Source organism: Sus scrofa, chromosome 14 (genome assembly GCF_000003025.6).
Source record: "Sus scrofa isolate TJ Tabasco breed Duroc chromosome 14, Sscrofa11.1, whole genome shotgun sequence".
Lineage (NCBI taxonomy): Eukaryota > Metazoa > Chordata > Mammalia > Artiodactyla > Suidae > Sus > Sus scrofa.
The window spans coordinates 38,722,612-38,741,943 of record NC_010456.5 but is presented as its reverse complement, the minus strand read 5'-3'; the positions used below and the strand labels follow the sequence as shown (position 1 = coordinate 38,741,943).

The following is a 19,332-nucleotide window of genomic DNA, read 5'->3' as shown; positions in this document are numbered from 1 at the left end:
CACTCTCATCAACATTACACTGGCCAAGAGATTTTCCAGATGGACTCGGAGAACTCAATTTGACAGGTTAGACTAGGCTAATGGTCTGGTTTGAGATCAGTCTCCAGTTCCGGGGGATGTGTCAGGACAGCCAGCTGAGTCGCAGGGACTTTGCAGGGCTGCTGCTTTTGGCTGCTGCTGCTGCTGTGTTTGAGCAGACACTGTGCTTGGAGAGAGGCCCAGCCCCAGAGGAGCGCAGGTAAGACGGGACAGAACCCTGGCCCTGGAGTCAGGCCTGCACTTCAGCAGGAATACCACCTTCCTCTGTGCGGGCCAAGTGGCAGAGGCAAGGGGGCACGCCTATATCCTACCCAAGTGCAGCAGTGACCTCATCTATATGTGACTCACTGGCCCTTGCTCCGCTGGCCCAGAGGCCCAGGCCAGGCCATGAAAGTGACTGTCTGAGCAGCTCCTCCCCCAGGCCTTACCGCCGGACACCACCGCAGTACCGACAGTCCACCAGGAAGATGCAGCGCAGCGCCCGGGTCACCCGCACGTGGGACGTCTGCCGTACCAACACCACGATGGCCTCCACGAACTGCACCACCAGCACGGAGGTCTGGGGGTGGATGAGCGGGTGTGCCGTCAGCTCCTCCGACCCAGCCCCTCCTGTGCACCCTGATCAGGGGCCTGGCTGCATACTGCCCACTCTGAGTTTGGAGAGGCCCTTCTCTCATTCCGGCTCTTTCTCCCCTCCCCCAACTTTAAGCAGGCCCCAGGGAGAAGCCCTCAGTCTGCTGGCACATATAGGCGGTCCCAGGAGAAGGAGCACCAGGGCAGGGCTCCCAGCAGCTCATCAGATGGTACTGGCTGAGCAAAACTGCCATTCGCTGGCCACAGCCACCCACCCTCTGCTTCCCGCTCCCCCGCACACACCGCGGGGCCCCTGAGGCCTGCAGCACATCCTGATCTCCCATTCCTTGGGCACTTTTTTCCGGACAAGTGTGGGTGCTTTTTATACTGCCAAATGCCACCCTGACACATCCCTACTGACGCCTCTCTCCGCTGCAGAGAGAAAACGTACAATACAGTACTGACCAGTGTGGGCGTGGAGGCCACACAGAGCTGGCTTTGAATCCCAACTCTCTGGGAGTGAGATTCCATTATCTTCAGACTGGCTGAATGTAAACTACTAATAGTAATACATCTCCTGCAAAGGTCATCGTGCCAGTGCTTGGCACACACTAAATACCGAATCACATTCACTATTGTTAGCATCACAGTGACATCCAGAGCAAGGCCCTGGCCAGGCTGGAAGCAGGGCAAGGACAGGGGCCCAGGCTATGCTTCTGAGCACAGGCCTAGGCCCTCGGGGGATTTGGACTTGAACTGAAGATACAGGCTTGGAGGTGAAGGGGAGAAAATGATGTAGGGAGATAGACGCATCACCTTGACCATGGTCCGTTTGTGCCGAATGAAGGTGTGAAGGCCCAGCCACCGCAGCTTCATGCAGAGTTCAAACACGACCACCATCAGGGCGAATAGCTCCAGGGTCGCATGAACCTGCAGACAAAGGGCATGAAGGAGACATGGCCTCACCAGTCCCTCTCCTTCCCCAGCAGTGAGCACACCTGCCTGCCTTTTTTTTCCTCTGATGCTGAAGATGGTGGGCAGGGCTTCTAATCAGGTATGCAGCCTACCTGGAGCCAAGGTGTGGCCACCTGTCCTAAGGGAGGCAAGCAGATGGCGACCCACCTTGCAATTTACAATGTACAAGGGAACAGAATCCCAGGGAGACTAGGAAGGTGCATTCACTGCGGTGGGGATCTCTGGGAAGACTGGGGAGCCAGCTGTTCCCAGGGCCTCCTCCTCTAAAATCCGTGTGGTGTCTGCCCTTCTAGAAGGTTCCCTCCCAGGCTTGAGTTACTGTGATCCCCACCCCAGGAGCGGCGGCTCCCAGGCACAGGGCCACTCACGTAAATGCCCAGCCGGAGCGCGGGGACGGCGGGGGCCTCGCACAGGGAGAGCAGCAGCAGAAGCAGGGCCGTGGACAGCTCCATCAGGTAGAAGAGGTGGTTGTGTGCGAAGAGGTAGGCCGCCAGCGCTTTGGCGTTCTTGGGGTGGGTGAAGAACTTGTCGTTATTCTCACCTTCCTGAAAGAGCAAGAGCCGCGTGGGCAAGGGTGCAAGGAGACGGATCCGGCACCACGGCTGCGCCGTGGGCGGGGAGAAGGGGCAGCCCTTGGCGGAGGAGAGGAGATTTAGGGCAAATTCAGAAGATGATGGAAGATCAAAAGGGTTCTCTTCACAGAAACGCACACCTGTCAAGCCTCACCCTTGCCTGCTGATGGGACTCCAAAGACTGCTGCTTCCCCAAACTGCGCGGACAAATCAAAGAATAAAAAGTCCAAAGGCTCCAAGAGAAGCGGGCACACGTGGGTCTCTTTGAGGCCAAATTGCTCCATCTCAGTGTGTTGGTGGGCTGTTAAGCGTTCGGGGTCTGGGGTAGACTCCCAACGGCTGAGCCCCGGCTTCACCATGCCGCCCTGGGTAACACTGAGAAGGTGCCTTCACTATTACAACCCCCGACGGGATAAGCGTCCTTACTCTCAGGGTTCCCGCATGACACTTGGGCCAGAGCCTGGCACACAGGAAGCTCCCCGAAGAGATTATGATTTTAACCTGTCATTACTTTAAGTTATAGTAACATTGAGAGAAAAAGAAGTACGAGGGTACCTCCTGCTTAGCTCAGCTTTCCCCATCCCACTTCTTACTCATTTCTGCCTAATTTCCCAACCTCTAGATGCCTTCACCCCAACTTCACCCCCACCCGGTGCCCTCTAGACCCCGCACCAGTGCTCACCCCTGACACTCCTTTTACTCCTGACGACTTCCCTTCCAGGCCGGGGCTTCTACTTCCCCACATGACAGCAGTGAGAAGATGGAGCTGGTGGAGCCAGGCAGCCTGATTCCAGGAGCCCTGCTGTATCCCTGGCCTCCTGCTAAGGATGCAGAAAAGAAACCCTGGCATAGCCCCAAGAATAGTCCATGTGGGAATCCAAGCAGATGACACCCTAAGGCCATTGCTTACCCTCCCTGTTAGGATTGGCCTTCTGGGGAAGGTGGGGGACCTTCATTGCCTCCCTGGGGTTGGTGGGCACAGGGATAAGTATGGGACACCCCACCTCATCAGCCTCCTCACATCGGTACCCCAGCCAGCAGCCAACACAGAGAGGGTACTTAACTTGGCTCGTGTTTTACATGCATCACCTCGCTTCAGTGCTTCTCAACTGCAGGCAGTGACGACCACCTGCCCTCCCCTGACTCCACCCCAGCTTGGTGGCATGTCTGGCTGAAACTCCTGGCATCAAAGGTCTAACTCCAGGGATGCTGCTAAACCTCCCAAAGCACACAGGCCAGCCCTTCACAACAAAGAATCATCCACTCCCAAGTGTCAGTGATGCCGAGTCTGAGAACCTGTTTCATTCGCTCCCAGCACAAAAAAGAGAGGCTCTTTCCCAGGGCTCCAATTCCTAGAGGAGGAAATTGGCAGAGCCAGAAAACCCCTCTGAGAGACAGCATTCCGGCTGCTGGGGAGCCAGTCAGACCTTCGCCTAGTCCAACGAGTTGATGCTTCTGGGGTGAGGCCACACTCACCCATCCTCATAAACCCTTATTCCAGGGAAGGTGAAACTAACACCCACCCAGTGATTCCTGCGAAGTTGCAAAGCCGGGCTAATGGGAAGAAGCGTCTCTGAGCCCAGAGGTGGCACGTGGTGCCATAGAAAGAGCTCTGGCTGGTGGACTACTGCGCCAGCCCGAGGTGGCTTCTTTGGCTCACCAAGCCTGTTTCAGAGAACAAGAAGGCAAGAGGTACTGTCAAATCCTCAGCTGCCACAGTGCCTGGTGCACACAGTAGGCTTTTAGTAGATTTTGATAGGGCAAAGTGCTCCTGCAAGAGATCATTCTCCAGGTCCCTGCTCAGCCTGGGGACTGCCCAGTAGCCAGGAGAGGGGAGCTCTGACTTTGACTGGTTTGCAGGAAAACTTCAGGCGAGTCACTTCCCTAAAGCCGGATACATGACTATCCTCATTCTCAAAAAATAAAGACAAACCACAGACTCAACAGGGCAGGGAACAAACATCCTGGCAGTCAGACGAAAGGCAAGCTCGACAAGCATTGCTCATAGTCCTGTGATCTGTGCCAGGCTGTGGTTTTCACCATCACCACCGCCACAGCCACAGGGGACACACATGGTGGCCTGGGATGCTTCTCTCTGGATGACTGAAAAATGCGATTCTCAGATAATTTCTTCTAAGAAGTAGCCAGGGATGAAGGTCTAGCTTGAGGAAACCACTGGTACGGGGGACTCAGATGTGACATCTAGATCTTGGAACTGTCACAAAGGAAATGGAGGATGAGGCTTCTTCCAGCAAGGATAGTGTGAACTACTACCTGCGTCTCTGGATTCTGACCCAGACCTTAAGGAGAACACTGGTACTGGTTCCCAGCTGCTGATCGTAAACTAGGAAACTCATGATTAGGAAAAATAAAAAGGCAGGCCAGTGGTACATGACTTCCAGGCCTTTGCTCTCTGCTCCCTGGGGCAGAAGTCCACACAGAAAACTAGGACTGTCTCGGAGGCGGCAGGACCGCTGAGCACGCGACTCCTGAGGGCGAGTGAGTTAACGGGTAAAATTTGGAAGAGAGGAGACTGCAGGCACCACCTAACCTCAAAGCAGCAAGGGGCCAGTCCCCCAAGCATGCCAACACCCTGGGTCAGGCGCTGTGCCACAGCTGCCCTTCCTAGCATGAACAGGACTACTGGACACCAGCAAAACTCATCCTCCAGAAACAGCTGTGAACTACTGTCCATGGGGATCCAAGTTTTGCTTTTATTTCATTTTTTTTCTTTTTTGGCCACCATGAGGCATGTGGAATTCCTGGGCCAGGGATCAGAACTGTGCCATAGATGCAACCTAGGGGTTAAGTGGGATCCTTAACCCACTGTGCCTGGCCGGGGATCGACCCTGCATCCCAGCGCTGCAAAGATGACGCTGATCCCGTTGCACCACAGAGGGAACTGCTGCTTTTATTTTTTTAATTTTATAAAATGATGCAGTTTTAGTAAAATAATCAAATAATACAGAGAATTATAAGGGGATAAAAATTCCATCAGCTAAACATAATCACCTTTAATATTTAGATAAATAACCTTCTTGATGTGAATGGGTATAAGTGCATACACACAGAGACACACATGCTATATACAATTATATATAATTTATGTATTAAAAAATCATCATACAATACTTTCTGCTCTATGACCTCTTTTCTCACAAAGACATGGCCCATTTTCAGGTGAATACATGGGGTCAGGTACAGAAATGAGGCACCGCATAGAGCAGAAAGAACATCATTTGGAGGCCCATGGACATAGTTTAAATCCAAACTAGCTGGATGGCTTTGAACTCACTGAGCTCCTGAGCGTCTCAGGTGTACAAAGTAGATGACCAAACTATCTGGTAGGATTGTTAGAAAAGATCAGCAAGTGCCCACTTAAAAGGAAAATTTGTTTTCTAGATGTTCATTTGCATGGTTTTTTAGGTTCCACATATAAGTGATATATATTTGTCTTTCTCTCACTTATTCACTTAGTACAATATTCTCTAGATCCATCCATGCTGATGTGAATGGAAATATTTCATTCTTTTCATGGCTGAGTAATATTCCAGTGTGTGTGTGTGTACACCACATCTTCTCAAACCAACTGTCTATTGAAGGGCACTTCAGTTATTTCCATGTCTTGGCTACTGTAAATAGAGCTGCTATGAATGTTGGGGTGCGTGTATCTTTTTGAATTAGAGTTTTTGTCTTTTTCTGAATATATGTCCAGGAGTTAGAATGCTAGATCATATGGTAGCTCTATTTTTAGTTTGTAAAGTAATGTCCATACATTTTCCATAGTGGCTGCACCAATTTGCATTCCTACCAACAGTATAGAAAGGTTCCCTTTTCTCTGCACCCTCTCTATCATGTATTATTTGCAGACTTTTTTTTCTCCTGCGGCATGCAGTGCTTTGACGTGGGATCTCAGTTCCCAGACCAGTGATTGAACCTGGGCCACAGTAGTGAAAGCACTGAATCTTAACCACTAGACCACCAGGAAACTCCCTGTAGACTTTTTGATAATAGCCATTTTTATTCCTAATGTTATTACCTGCTTAGTAAAGAAAGAATTACCAAGTTATTCTAATTCTGTGTTCTGACCCATCCCACCCTCTTATCTAGCCCTATTCGACCCTGGAAATGGTGACCCTGCCACAGCAATAGGCATGACTGAGCTTGCTAAAATTTCCCTAAAACATTTCTATTGCCTTAACCTGAATCAAAATAATTTCTTGAGTACAGTTACCTGTGACGCTGCATAAAATGTGAGAAACAGGGAGTTCCCGTTGTGGCTCAGCAGAAACAAATCTGACTAGTATCTATGAGGATGTAGGTTCAATCCCTGGCTTCACTCAGTGGGTTGAGGATCTGGTGTTGCTGTGAGCTGTGGTGTAGGTCACAGATGCAGCTCGGATCCTGCGTGCTGTGGCTGTGGTGCAGGCTGGCAGCTACAGATCCAATTCCACCCCTAGCCTGGGAACTTCCATACGCCTCGGGTGCGGCCCTAAAAAAAAAAAAAAAAAAAAAAAAGAAACATATAGACAGCAGAACAACTATCAAATAAGTATTGGAATTTAATTAAAAAATTTTAATAGCAAATCAAATACAAGGGAGAGCTGCTTCAAAGAAATAAAAGATTAGAGGGAAATGATCATTCAAATAAATTTGAGAAAAATTCCCTTTCTGCATCCAAATGCTTACTTCAATGCAGAGCAGAAACTGAAAATTTATAATGGCAAAATTGGCAAGATTAAGGTGAAAATGCCATGAGCAGTGGCATTGGCAGTTAATAGGCAATATCCCCTTTGGAGAATATTTGATACTATATAGCAAGAGCCCTAAAAAATGTTAATTCCTTGTACCCAGTAAGTCCACTTCTTAGAGTCTTTACTAATAAAATAATCCTAGATATAGAAGAAAAAAAGACAGAAATAGCCATAGGCATAGATTGTCCTCTGATTATAATTTATAATAGGGAAATGCATAATAAGGGAAATATGTAATATATAAGAGAAGTATACAAAGAGAAAATATCAAACCTTATCAGGATAGTTAAGTAAATCAGGATACACTTACCAGATATAATGTTATCTTTAACATTTGTTTACAAGACTTATAACAAGAGAAAAAGCTTATGCCACATGCATGCTTTGGGAAAAAAAAGGCAGACTGTACAACTGTAGATACCACATGACTTTAAAATTATTTTAGAGAGCACATGAAACCACATCATTCTTTTTTTTCTTTTTTTAGGGCCACACCTGCCTAGGGGTCAAACTGGAGCTACAGCTGCTGGCCTATGCCACAGCCACAGCAACAAGGGATTGAACTGCATCTGCAACCTACACCACACCTCGCTGCAATACCAAATCCTTAACCCACTGATCAAGACCAGGGATTGAACCCACATGGATATAGCTGGGTTCGTTACCACTGAGCTACAATGGGAACTCCTACATATTATTCTTATATAATGTTGGCAGCAACTGCCTTAGGTGAATTTTTTTTCACATCCCTTTTGTACCCAAACTTACTGTAATGACAATGTGTTACTTAGATTAAAAAGCATTATTTTTATTTTTAAAAAACCAAAAACTGGAGTTCTGGTTGTGGTGCAGCAGAAACGAATCCGACTAGTAATTATGAAGTTGCAGGTTCCACCCCTGGCCTCATTCAGTGGGTTAAGGATCCAGTGTTGCCGTGAGCTATGGTGTAAGTGGCAGACATGGCTCAGATCCCGAGTTGCTGTGGCTGTAGCTGTGGCATAGGCCAGCAGCTGTAGCTCCAATTCAACCCCTAGCCTGGGAATGTTCATATGATGTAGGTGGCCCAAAAAAGCAAAAAAAAAAAAAAAAAAAAAAAAAAACTAAACTAAAAACAAAAAAACAAAATTCAAAAACCAAGCATGAAATAGCAAATACAAAAGCAGCGGCAAGTTAAACAGGAAAGAAATAAAGACCTCTGGGCTCCTCACACTAAGTCAGGAGTATTAAGCATAGGAAAGAATTTCCTCCTGAGAACTGGCCTCTCAGTGTGCCTCTGAGAAGAGGGAGCAGGGCAGGAAAGGCCAAGTGGACAGACTCAGGTGGGGAGAGGCAGAGCCACAAACTGAGCATTCTGAGAACAAGCCCTTCCCGTATGGGCATAATCATGTTGGCTCTCCCAACCCGATCTGACAGATAAGAAGCTCACACACGGAGCACTAAAGCCAGACATGAATTTATGGGCATCCAACAGAGCCCCAGCTACACTACTCCACCAAGATGTACCAAAGATGGCCAGATCTTGACCAGGAGATACTCACCTGGAGGTAGATTGCTGCCTCTTGATAATTCATCTCCCAGTTGTGTCCGGTGGGGCTGGAGGGGGAACTCTCACCCCCTGAGCTCAGACTGGGGGCCGGGGAGTCGTGGATGGCATATTTGCCTCCATCTGCATTGAGAGAGGAGATTCACTTACAACCCAGGCTTAAGAGAATAAAGACAACATTCACCAGAAGAAAATGCTGGCAGTCACCTCACATGCTCACACATATATCCTATTATCTGTAAGCCAACATGCAATCCCATGTACTAACAACAGCAAGAATTAGAATGGCTAGTTAAAAATGTTTTTCAGGAGTTCCCGTTGTGGCGCAGTGGTTAACGAATCCAACTAGGAACCACGAGGTTGCGGGTTCGGTCCCTGCCCTCGCTCAGTGGGTTAACGATCCGGCGTTGCTGTGGGCTGTGGTGTAGGCTGCAGATGCAGCTCGGATCCCGCGTTGCTGTGGCTCTGGCGTAGGCCGGTGGCTACAGCTCCGATTCGACCCCTAGCCTGGGAACCTCCATATGCCGCGGAAGCGGCCCAAAGAAATAGCAAAAAGACAAAAAAAAAAAAAAAAAAAAGTTTTTCTTGGAAGTTCCCGTGATAGCTCAACGTCCTAACTAGTATCCGTGAGGCTGCAGGTTCAATCCCCGGCCACACTCAGTGGATTAAGGATCCAGCATTGCTGTGGCTGTGGTGTAGGCTGGCAGCTGCAGCTCCGATTTGACCTCTAGCCTGGGAACTTCCATATGCTGTAGGAATGGCCCTAAAAAAGAAAAGAAAAAAAAAATCTTTTTCTTACATGGATGGATCTGGAGGGCATTATGTTTAGTGAAATAAATCAGACAGAGAAAGACAAATACGGTATGCTATCACTTATATGTGGAATCTAAAAAAATAAAACCAGTGAATATAACAAAAAAGAAAGACCCACAGATACAGAGAACAAACTATTGTTTACCAGTGGGGAAAGGGCAAGATAGGGGCAGGGAATTAAGAGGTACAAACTACTATGCATAAAATAAATAAGCTGCAAGGATATATTGTATAGCGCAAGGATATTTTATAATAACTATAAATGGAGCATAACCTTCAAAAATCGTGAATCACTACGTCACATACCTGAAATATTATACATCAACTATACCTCAATTTTTAAACAGTTTTTCTGTCTCTTGGTAAGTGAAAAAAAGCAAGTACCAAAAAGCACATATGGGGTGCTATCTTTTGTATAAAAAGGGAAAAGACAATGGGAAACACACAGATATCTACATATCTTAACAAAAGAAACAAGAAGAGGGAGTTTCCATTGTGGTGCAGCGGAAACAAATCCAACTAGTATCCATGAGGATGCGGGTTTGATCCCTGGCCTTGCTTAGAGGGTTAAGGACCCAGCATTGCCATGAGCTGTGGTGTAGGTTGCAGATGTGGCTCAGATTCTGAGTTGCTGTGACTGTGGCATAGGCTGGCAGCTGTGGCTCCGATGGGACCCCTAGCCTGGAACTTCCGTATGTCACAGGTGTGGCCCTAAAAAGCAAAAAAAAAGAAAAAGAAATAGGAAGAATAAATTAGAACTCCATGAAATTGCTTACCTACAAAGATGTAGGGAACAGGGTAAAGGTCGCTCAGACAGAATGATCTCTTGGGTTACTTTTGACTTTTGGAAGTATGTTAATATACTACCTTGTCAAAAAATAATTGGACTTTTTCCCCTGGTCCAGGGTCATCTATGGCTTTTCCTGCTGGCACCCATGCCCTTTTCTTCTGGTAACATACCCCATCTGCCCTTGAAGAATGTCCTCTCCCTATTTGTATCCATATTCGTTGGCTTTGGTCAGCTCCATCCCTGGCTCCCAGGCAGATGATCCACTGAAGTGAGATCCTCTCAGCCCCATGGGCAGGCATTGGTGCATGCAGTAGGGCTGACCCCAGCCCAGCCAATGAAGCTGAACTTGGAACTTTTCCTGGACCAGGGAGAAAGGAGGAGCTCTCTCCCTGTTGCTGCTGATGTCTGCCTCAGCCACCACATAGGGAAAGCCTGCCTGATTTATACTCCTGGGATTGAGCTGTGCCTGAAAGCTACCTCTTAGCATTTCTAAAATCTGAGCCACAAAGATCCTTTTATATTTAAGCCTGTTTGAATTGGGCTTGTTACTGACACATGGTAAGCAATGGCAGTGAGAAATGACCCTCAGAATCTAGGGTGAGAATTTGCTTCCCACAACCCACATTTCAAATGACCCACCCAACAGGAAAATAAAGATTCAAATGTTTGGATAGTGAGTTATGCACAGGTGGCAGTTAGCAGGTGTGCAAAGCTCATAACCAAACAGGAAACTGGCAGGGTTCAAAGGGCTGTTGGGTCACAACTGGTCCTTCTGACTCTGAACTGCTGAGCAAGGGTAGTCAGGTCTGCCGGCTGCAAAGCTCTTCTCTACTCATTTTTTAAAAAAATTTTTACTGCGAGATATTTGACACACAATAAACTGCACATGTATAATGTATACACTTTGATATACTTGTGAAACCACTACTGCAATCCGTCACCCCTTCAATGCACCCTTACCCCCCATCCATCCTCAGATCCTAATCTGCTTTCTGTCACTCTCAGATGAACAACGCCAGATCCAACTTACACCACAGCTCACAGCAACAGTGGATCATTGATCCACCCAGCAAAGCCAGACATCAAACCCGAAACCTCAGGATTCTTAGTCAGATTCGTTTCCATTGTGCCACGAGGGGAACGCCTATTCTCTTTTTTTCTGCCTTCTTTTGGATGACTGTATATTTTTTATGGTTCCACTTTATCTCCTTGTTGGCTTATTAGCTACAATGCTTTCCTTTGTTATTCAGAGGCTGCTTTGAGATTTATGGTATTCACTTTAAATTTATTATGGTCTACCTTCAAGTGATATTATGCCGCTTCATGTATAGTTTAAGATTTTTGTTTGTTTGCTTTTTGGCTACCCCATGGCATACAGAAATTCCCAGGCCAGGGACTGAACACAACGCACAGCTGTGGCCATGCCATATCCTTAACCCACTGTGCCAGGCCAGGGATTGAACCGGCAATGCCAGAGACAAACCAGATCATTAACGGAACTCCTATAGTCTAAGACTCTTAGAGCTGTATAGTTCATTTTCTCCCCTCCCAACCTTTGTTTCTGGGCCCAAAAGGACTTCCAGTTCACAAACGTCTTCTGGATGGAATTTCACCTCCATGGCTAGGAGTGTAACCAGCAGAGTCTTTCTGGAAGGGACTGTACCAATGAAGCATATAAGAAAATTAATGAGTTAACACTACTTGCAGGCCCTGTGCTAAGTGCTCCATGCTGATTAACTCATATAATACAATTCCATGAGGTACACACCAGCATAAATTCTGCTGCACAGGGAAGTTAACAACTTGCCCAAGGTCACACAACTATAAAGGGCTGAGCCAGAGTTTGACTCCAGGCAGCCTGGCTCCAGAGCAGCTGCGTTTAACCACTGTGCTATATACTCCCACACTCTAAGAAAGAGGAGCCTAAGGTGAAAGACAGCAGACAGTGGTTTTAAACTAGTGGTAGCAAATATTTACTGAGGGCTTATTACATGTCAAAATCTATTCTGGGGCAGATTTTACTTTCCGAAAATAGCCACAGTGTTATTTTTTCATCCCACATGCTCTTCTAGAATCTCGACACCTCCCTACAAAATGGTAGAGCCCTGTGTCTCCTCCTCTGGAAACCAGGTGCACCTCTGTGACTGTCCTGACCAATAGAGGACAGAGGACATAGCACTTACGGTTTCCCAGGCTAGGTCATAAAAATACTTCCACCTTTTCCTCTGGGGTGTCTTGCCCGTGCATGTAGCTATCACGTTGTGAGAAAGCCCATTCAGCAAGCAGAGAGGCCTATAGAGAAGAATTGAGGTGCCTAGTCCACAGCCCAGCCAAGCTCCCAGATAACGGCCAGCACCAACTTGTCAGTCATCTGACTCATGACTGACTCAAGATGTCATGACTCATTTTTGTTGGTGGTGATGGGTTTTTTTTTTTTTTTTTTTTTTGGTCTTTTTAGGGCCACACCCTCAGCATATGGAAGTTCCCAGGCTAGGGGTTAAACTGGAGCTGCAGCTGCCAGCCTACACCACAGCCACAGCAATGCCAGATCCAAGCCACATCTGTGACCTACACCACAGTGCACAGCAACGCCAGATCCCTGACCCACTGGAAGGCCAGGGATCGAACCCGCATCCTCGTGGATACTAGTCGGATTCGTTTCCTCTGTGCCGCAAACAGAACTGCTAAGTCATTTGTTTTTGAATGAGTTATCTCAAAAAACAAACCCTCCAGCCCCCGTCACTGCATGGAACAGAGAAGCTGCCTCTCCACCAAGCCCTGGCCCAATGGCAGATTCCTGAGCAGAATAAATGCTGTTGTCATCTTAAGGCACTCTGTTTTGGGGTAGCTCATTATATAGCTATAGATAACTGATACATATCTGAGTACTTTATACAAACCAAGCTATTTAATTCTCACAACAGTCCTATGAGGAAGGTATTATTAGTATTCCCACTTCAGACTTGAGGAGATTAAGGTGCAGAAAGGGTTAAGTACCTTCCTGAGGTTGTGCAGCCATCAAGATATGGGGCTTGGATACCAAACTAGACTGGTTAGCTCCTAATGGTAGGCTGCATACTCTTAAAAATTGGAAGCTCTTGAGAGTTCCCCGGTGGCCTGGTGGGTTAAGGATCTGGTGTTGTTGCTGCTGCAGCGAGGGTCACTGCTGTGCCATGGGTTTGATTCCTGGCCCAGGAAAAAAATTTTGGAAATCCAAAAAGGGTGGCAAGGCAGTGCTAAAAAGAATTAAAAATACAGCAGTGGTTCCATCACTCAAATGGGGTAACAAACAGGAGGCAGGCCATCTTGTCTATAGCCAGCATGTGATCATACTGGGTCCTGCCCTACCAAGGCCAGCATTTCCCAGCTCTGACCCCAATGTCCATTTCTGAAAGAGCTAAGCCCTAGGCTGATATGGGAGAAGGTCAAACCACTGTTCTCCAGCCTCTTGCATGGACCAGGGAAGCCTGAGCCAAAACGTGACTCCCAAGTAGGAGAAACACGAAGACAGGCAGCTGGATGGTGCCAGGATCTCATGTGCCTGCGCCTGTCCTCCACAACCTTCCTGCACAGAAGCCAGTGCAGTCCTAGCTGGAATAGATAGCGGTGTGGTGCGGGGTGGGCGGCAACAGACTGGCACAGATGGCAGCGGACATTAGAGCCAGTTTCCCTGCCTGCACTAGACATAAGTGTCTGCATGAGCCCTGCCTTAGAGACCCCCTGTATGAGTCTTCCTAGCCCTTGCTCTCATGTAGGGGGTCTCAGCAAATTGATCCAATTTCTGCCTCCCACCCGGAGCTCTCTCAGCCCATCCTGCTGGGGAGAAGGCACGTGGTCCCCCCCAACTTCTCCACTTTGTCCTCACCACTTACACCAGCATCCCACAGTGCAGGTGGGTCCTCACCACTTCCGCCTCATTCACAATCAAGCCAGTGAGTCCTGCCTAGGAGCAGGTGGCCCTTGGTACCTTGAAGGGCCCTCGTTTGGGTGACAGAGAGTCTCTCCCCCCGCCCCAGTGCACAAACAATTCCGTCCAGTCTTGGAAATCCATGGGGACTGCTGGGACAGGGAGAAGGACCGGCCTTCTGGTTGCCTTGGGAGGACAAGCCCCACAGGAAATCTCTGCCATCACCTTTTTCCTCCACCTGTCACAGCCTGTAAGTCACCAGGTCTGGGAGGGTCTCTCCCTAATCCATCTCTACTCCCCATTCACAGAAGCCTCCTGCCTTTCACCAGAAAGATGGCAACAGCTTTCAGACTGGTCCTGGCTGCCTGCGCCTATCCTGGCCATCTTAACTGTGGGAGAGTCTTGTCGTAGGATGAAGTCTGTAAAGCAGAAATCTGATCTGACACTGCTGCTTAAAAGCCTTTCGATGGCTCGCCCTTGTGAAAGGCTGAGACTCAGCAAGGGTCTTTAGAATCTGGTTCCTGGTGCATCTTTCTCCATTTCCTGTCCCTTCCCAAACTCCTGACAGACAAGGAGATCTTCAGAAGGCAGCTGGGGCTGCTGGGGCCCTCATGTGACAGTGAGCATCAGAGACAAAATGGATGTGCTCTGGCCATAGATCACACCTGGCTGGCCAGCAGGTGAGAGCAGACAGGTTGTGAGGCTATAAAGGGTGGACCAAGGACTTGAGAAGGGGTGTTGCAAGTTGGTCATTTCTGCCAGATCCCAGGAAGGCTTATCTAACAAGAGCTTCCCCAAATGCACTGGACAGAGGGGTTTTAACTCTGCCATGTTTAATTTATTTAAATAAGTAATTACTAAACTCTGGTAAAGCTGAGTACATATGTATTTGTCATTTTATTCCTAATGGGATCTGTAAGTTAGAAATAATTCTTTTTTAAAATTTATTTTCACATTATTATTATTACGTTTTGCTTTTTAGAGCTATACGTGCAGCATACAGAGGTTCCCAGGCTAGGGGTCAAACCGGAGCTATAGCTGCTGGCCTAGGCCACAGGCCAGTATCCTCATGGTTACTAGTCAGGTTCATTACCACTGAGTCACAATGGGACGTCTGAATTCTTAATAAAAATATTTTAAAACCAAGAATGGGAGTTCCTGTTGTTCAGCAGGTTAAGAACCCAAGAGTATCTATAAGGACACAGGTTCAATCTCTGGCCCCAATCAGTGGATTAAGGATCTGGTGTTGCTGCAAGCTGCAGTGTAGGTCGAAGATGAGGCTCAGATGCAGTATGGCTGTGGCTGTGGCGCAGGCCTGCAAGTACAGCTGTAACTCAACCCCGAACCTTGGATCTTTCATGTGCTACATGTGCAGCCATTAAAAAGAAAAACAACAATGAATGCCTTTGTTCTGTTCATTGGTTTGTTGGGCATCCCAGGGGCAGAGGGCAGCTCCTAGGTGCGGGGGCCCAAGGCAGGGACCAGAGGTACCTGGACAGTCCCTGCCCTCCAGGGGCACCTATCTGCTAAGGCAGCAAGTACGCCATCAACACAAGCCTCAAGAAGATGCTTCAACAGAGGGAGGTTCACCCGGCAAACCGGGAGCTGGACTAGCTGCTTTTGCAACTCAGCATCTTTGGATTTACAGATACACAGAGACAGTGAGGGCACAGGCAAGTGGGTACAGATGGCTTGAAAAATGACTCCCAGGAGTTCCTGTTGTGGCTCAGCAGGTTAAAAATCCAACTATTAACCATGAGGATGCAGGTTCGATCCCTGGCCTTGCTCAGCGGTATAGGTCACAGACGTGGCTCAGGTCTGGTGTTGATGTGGCTGTGGTGTAGGCTGGCAGCTATGGCTCCAATTCGATCCCTGGCCTGAGAACTTCCATATGCCACAGGTGTGGCCCTAAAAAGACAAAAGACAAAAATAAAACAAATATAATAAGCTTAGTGTAACAATAATCCTTAAAAAGCCTACACCACTGGTACCACTCCTCTGCCCAAAATATGCCAGCCTCCGACTCTTGAGAAAACACGCAAATCCTCTTCTGGATAGAAGGTCCAAGGAAACTCAGTCTGAGACCTCTTGCTGTCACCTCACCCACTCACCCCTCATTCTGGCCACATAGACCTCCTCGTCATCTTGGGGCAGGCCTGGGACGTTCTGCCAAGGCCCTTTGCACTCACTGCACCCCCAGGCCTCCCCCAGATCTTTGAACTGCTGGCCTCCTCGCATCTGTCAGGTGCCAGGCCAACGTCATCTTAGCAGAGGCTGCCTCTGGGTCCCCTGTCACACCTCCATCCCCTGTCTCCCTCACACTGCCCCCTGCTTCCTCTTGGGCCTGGATCACCCCCTTGGAGGGCCTTTATTTACTCATCGGCCTGACTAGCGCCCGTTTCCCTGCCTGGAATGTCAGCTCTGTGAGATCAGGGGCTTTTGTCCTGGTCCTCATGGTGTCCCCAGAGCCCAGAACAGTGTCGGCACGATGCACGAGAGCTCGGCAGACATACCGGAATAGAAGTCAGATGGAAGGTGCCCCGAAGATTCCAGAAGCCCACTCTTTGGTGGACAGGCTCCACTGTGAGTGCAGTAGGGAGTGCCTGTGGGCACTAAGAAGGGTGTGATGTGACCTCCCTGTGTTTTTGAAAGATCATTCCTAGAAGGATTTGATGACGAGGGACTATAGTGCCCAAAAGTCATCCAGGGCAGAATCTTGAATAATTAAATAAAGGGAAATAGGACTCAAAGAGCTGAAGGGAAAGAACGGAAAATTCTCCCCTCCAGGGAACACTTTGTTCCAGACTTCTGACCGGTCAACCTTAACTCGCTCTGAACACAGAACCTGGCCTGCTTTCCACATCCCCAAAGGCAAAGCCTGATTGCTTGTTTGTGGCTCTGGCACAGGGAGAGGGGCTGAAAGGCCCTCAGCGACAAGGGCCGCTGTGGGGCTTTTCAGGAAAGCCACAGGTGACTTCCAAGAGTCTCTTCACCCTGGGCTCGAGCAGCTGGCTGGGCGGCACATCAAGGAATTAAGGAAAAGGCGCAGATGGAAGGCAGGAGCCGTGGCCCATCCCCTTCCTTTTATCCACAGCCTCCACACCAAGGCAGCCTAATTCCTAATTCCCTGGACCGGTTTGCTTTTTCCCACTTCCTGGGTTGGAGAAGCCGCCAAAGCGACGATGGAAAAGCTCCAACTCCCAAGTGCTTTATTGTCCAGTATAAGTAATGCTCAAAGGCTTGGCGGCCTCCCAAGAGAAAGGGCGACTAGGGTAAAAGAGAGGAAGGTGGGGGGCGGGGGTTGTAAGGGGACAGGTCAGAGGTGAGAGGGCCCAGACGGGGAGTCTGTAGTTCAGGTGGGGTGGTGCCTGGGAATGAGTGCCCTCAAAATGGACAGTGAGGCTGTGCAGGATTCCCCGGTCCCCTGACTAGCATGAAGTCCCAGGGGATGGGCTATCCCTATGTCACCCCATGCATCAGGCCCACTGGGTCTGCTCCAGGTCATACCTGGGGAGCCTCAGACCCCGGGGGCTGTGAGCACCCACCTGCCCTGGAGACCTGGTGCCCTGGCCTGGTCTACTCCTACCCACCTGGGCTGAAGCTGCACTTCCTGGGAGAAAGAGAGGCCCCAGATCTCCAGATAAAAGTGGATGATGCAACTTTCAGGATATCCCCTGCCCAGAGAAGGCTGGACAAAGCAGTCTGGGGGCTGGGCTGTCACCACAGCACCTCAGGTCCAGCCCTCACACTGCTGATTATTAGAGACCAGCAAGAATCAACATATTCACCCTCCACCTCTGGCACCGACCCTGGCACCGTACTCGCCCAGAGCAGGGTAGGTGTTTCCAGCTGAGCCGGAAAGGCAAGATCAAGGCATACCGCAAGCGCCCAGCTGGAAGACCCGGGACGACCTCACCACCGGGCCATCAGGGAGCTGGCCCTCCACTGCCTCCTCCAGAAGGATGAGAGCTGGCCCTCGCCTCTGCATCTCTGGCTTTCCCGGAGGCAGCTGGCCCGGAAACCCGAGAGAAGAAGGGGGATAAAAAGATACACAGAAGCGCAGAAGGGTGGGAGCGGCGGTCTTCCTGCTTCCACAGCAAACCAGCTTCTCTGCTCGCAGAAGGGTTTAAAAGGGCCAGAGGAAGCTGACCAGGAACATTCTTGACAACCAGCAAGATCCCATTCTGCGCCTCTTGGGAAAGTTTGCCCAAGAGAAACACTTTGTTCTGCACGCCGATGAGCTCTCTCATGAAACCAGTCTGCAGCCTTTTCTGGCCCGTCGACCTTCGCCACCAAAGATTTATGCAACACCTACCCCTGACTCCCCTCCTGCATCCTGGCACTTGGCCCAGGGAAGGTGAACATAAAATCACTCCCAGAAGGAGAAGAAGGGACAGAAAGAAAAGTGCTGACCTGCCAGGCACTGGAAGACAAAACAAGAACCAAAACTTGCCTCCAAGCAGGAGAAAAGTTCTCCACACAGAGGACAAGCAGACTAACCAGGATGACCTGTTTGCACAGATGGTAAGGCTTCCTCTGCGCTGATGTAACAGGGCCCAGACGCTCCCTCCAAAACAGCTGGCTGCTTTGCATGCGGCCTCTGAAACGACCCCCGCGGGGAATCCAAAGTTTCCGTTTGCTGAAGCACAGCATGCAGCAGCATCCCGATGGCGCTGCGTAAATAGAAACAGTTTCCATATGGCAGCTATAAAGCCAGCCCCGCCAGGGACGAGAGGGAAAGAAAGGGCAGGAGAGGAGGGCTTCTGGAACCCACCCCCACGCCCCTTCCAGCACGAGCAGGGTCCCGAGGCTGGATAAACCACTAGGGCCTTCTTTGGGGGCCTGGGCAAGAGGTTGCTTTGGCTAAAGGTCTGGGAGCTCCTCGTGGGGTGTAGCTCTAATCAGAATGAATGCAAAGGCGTTCCCGTTGTGGCTCTGTGGGTTAAGAATCCAACTAGCATCCATGAGGATGCGGGTTCAATCCCTGGCCTTGCTCAGTGGATGAAAGGATCCAGTGTTGCCGTGAGCTGCAGTGTAAGTTGAAGATGCAGCTCTGATCTGTGCTGTGGTGTGTGGCAGCTGCAGCTCTGACTGGACCCCTAGCCTGGGAACTTCCATATGCCTCAGGTACGGCCCTAAAAAGACAAAAAAAAAAAAAAAAAAAAGAAAGAAAAAGAAAAAGAAAAAGAGAGAATGTAAAACAGTGACTGTTCTTGGGCAGGTTATATTGAAGACCCGACTCCCATTCAATCTCACTTCTTTCCATTCTCATTCTCTAAAATGTATACTACCTCATGCATCCTCTCCCTCTTTCTCTCTCTCACACACAGCATATCCTCTTAAAGACACAACATAGCCCTGAACAT

At 49.1% G+C, this 19,332-nt stretch overlaps 1 protein-coding gene across 5 annotated transcripts in view; it reads right to left on the bottom strand.

Annotated features, from left to right (window-relative positions):
- TPCN1 (two pore segment channel 1) overlaps window positions 1–19,332 on the bottom strand; it is a 74,510-nt gene that overhangs the window by 31,246 nt on the left and 23,932 nt on the right. For 2 of the 5 annotated variants that reach the window (XM_021073264.1, XM_021073266.1), the window contains exons 3-6: window positions 8,452–8,579; window positions 1,956–2,132; window positions 1,429–1,542; window positions 468–598 (exon numbers count right to left, since the gene is read on the bottom strand). In XM_021073264.1, coding sequence (XP_020928923.1) covers window positions 468–598; window positions 1,429–1,542; window positions 1,956–2,132; window positions 8,452–8,579 — 550 coding nt within the window. The other 3 variants (XM_021073265.1, XM_021073267.1, XM_021073268.1) reach the window with 3 other exon arrangements.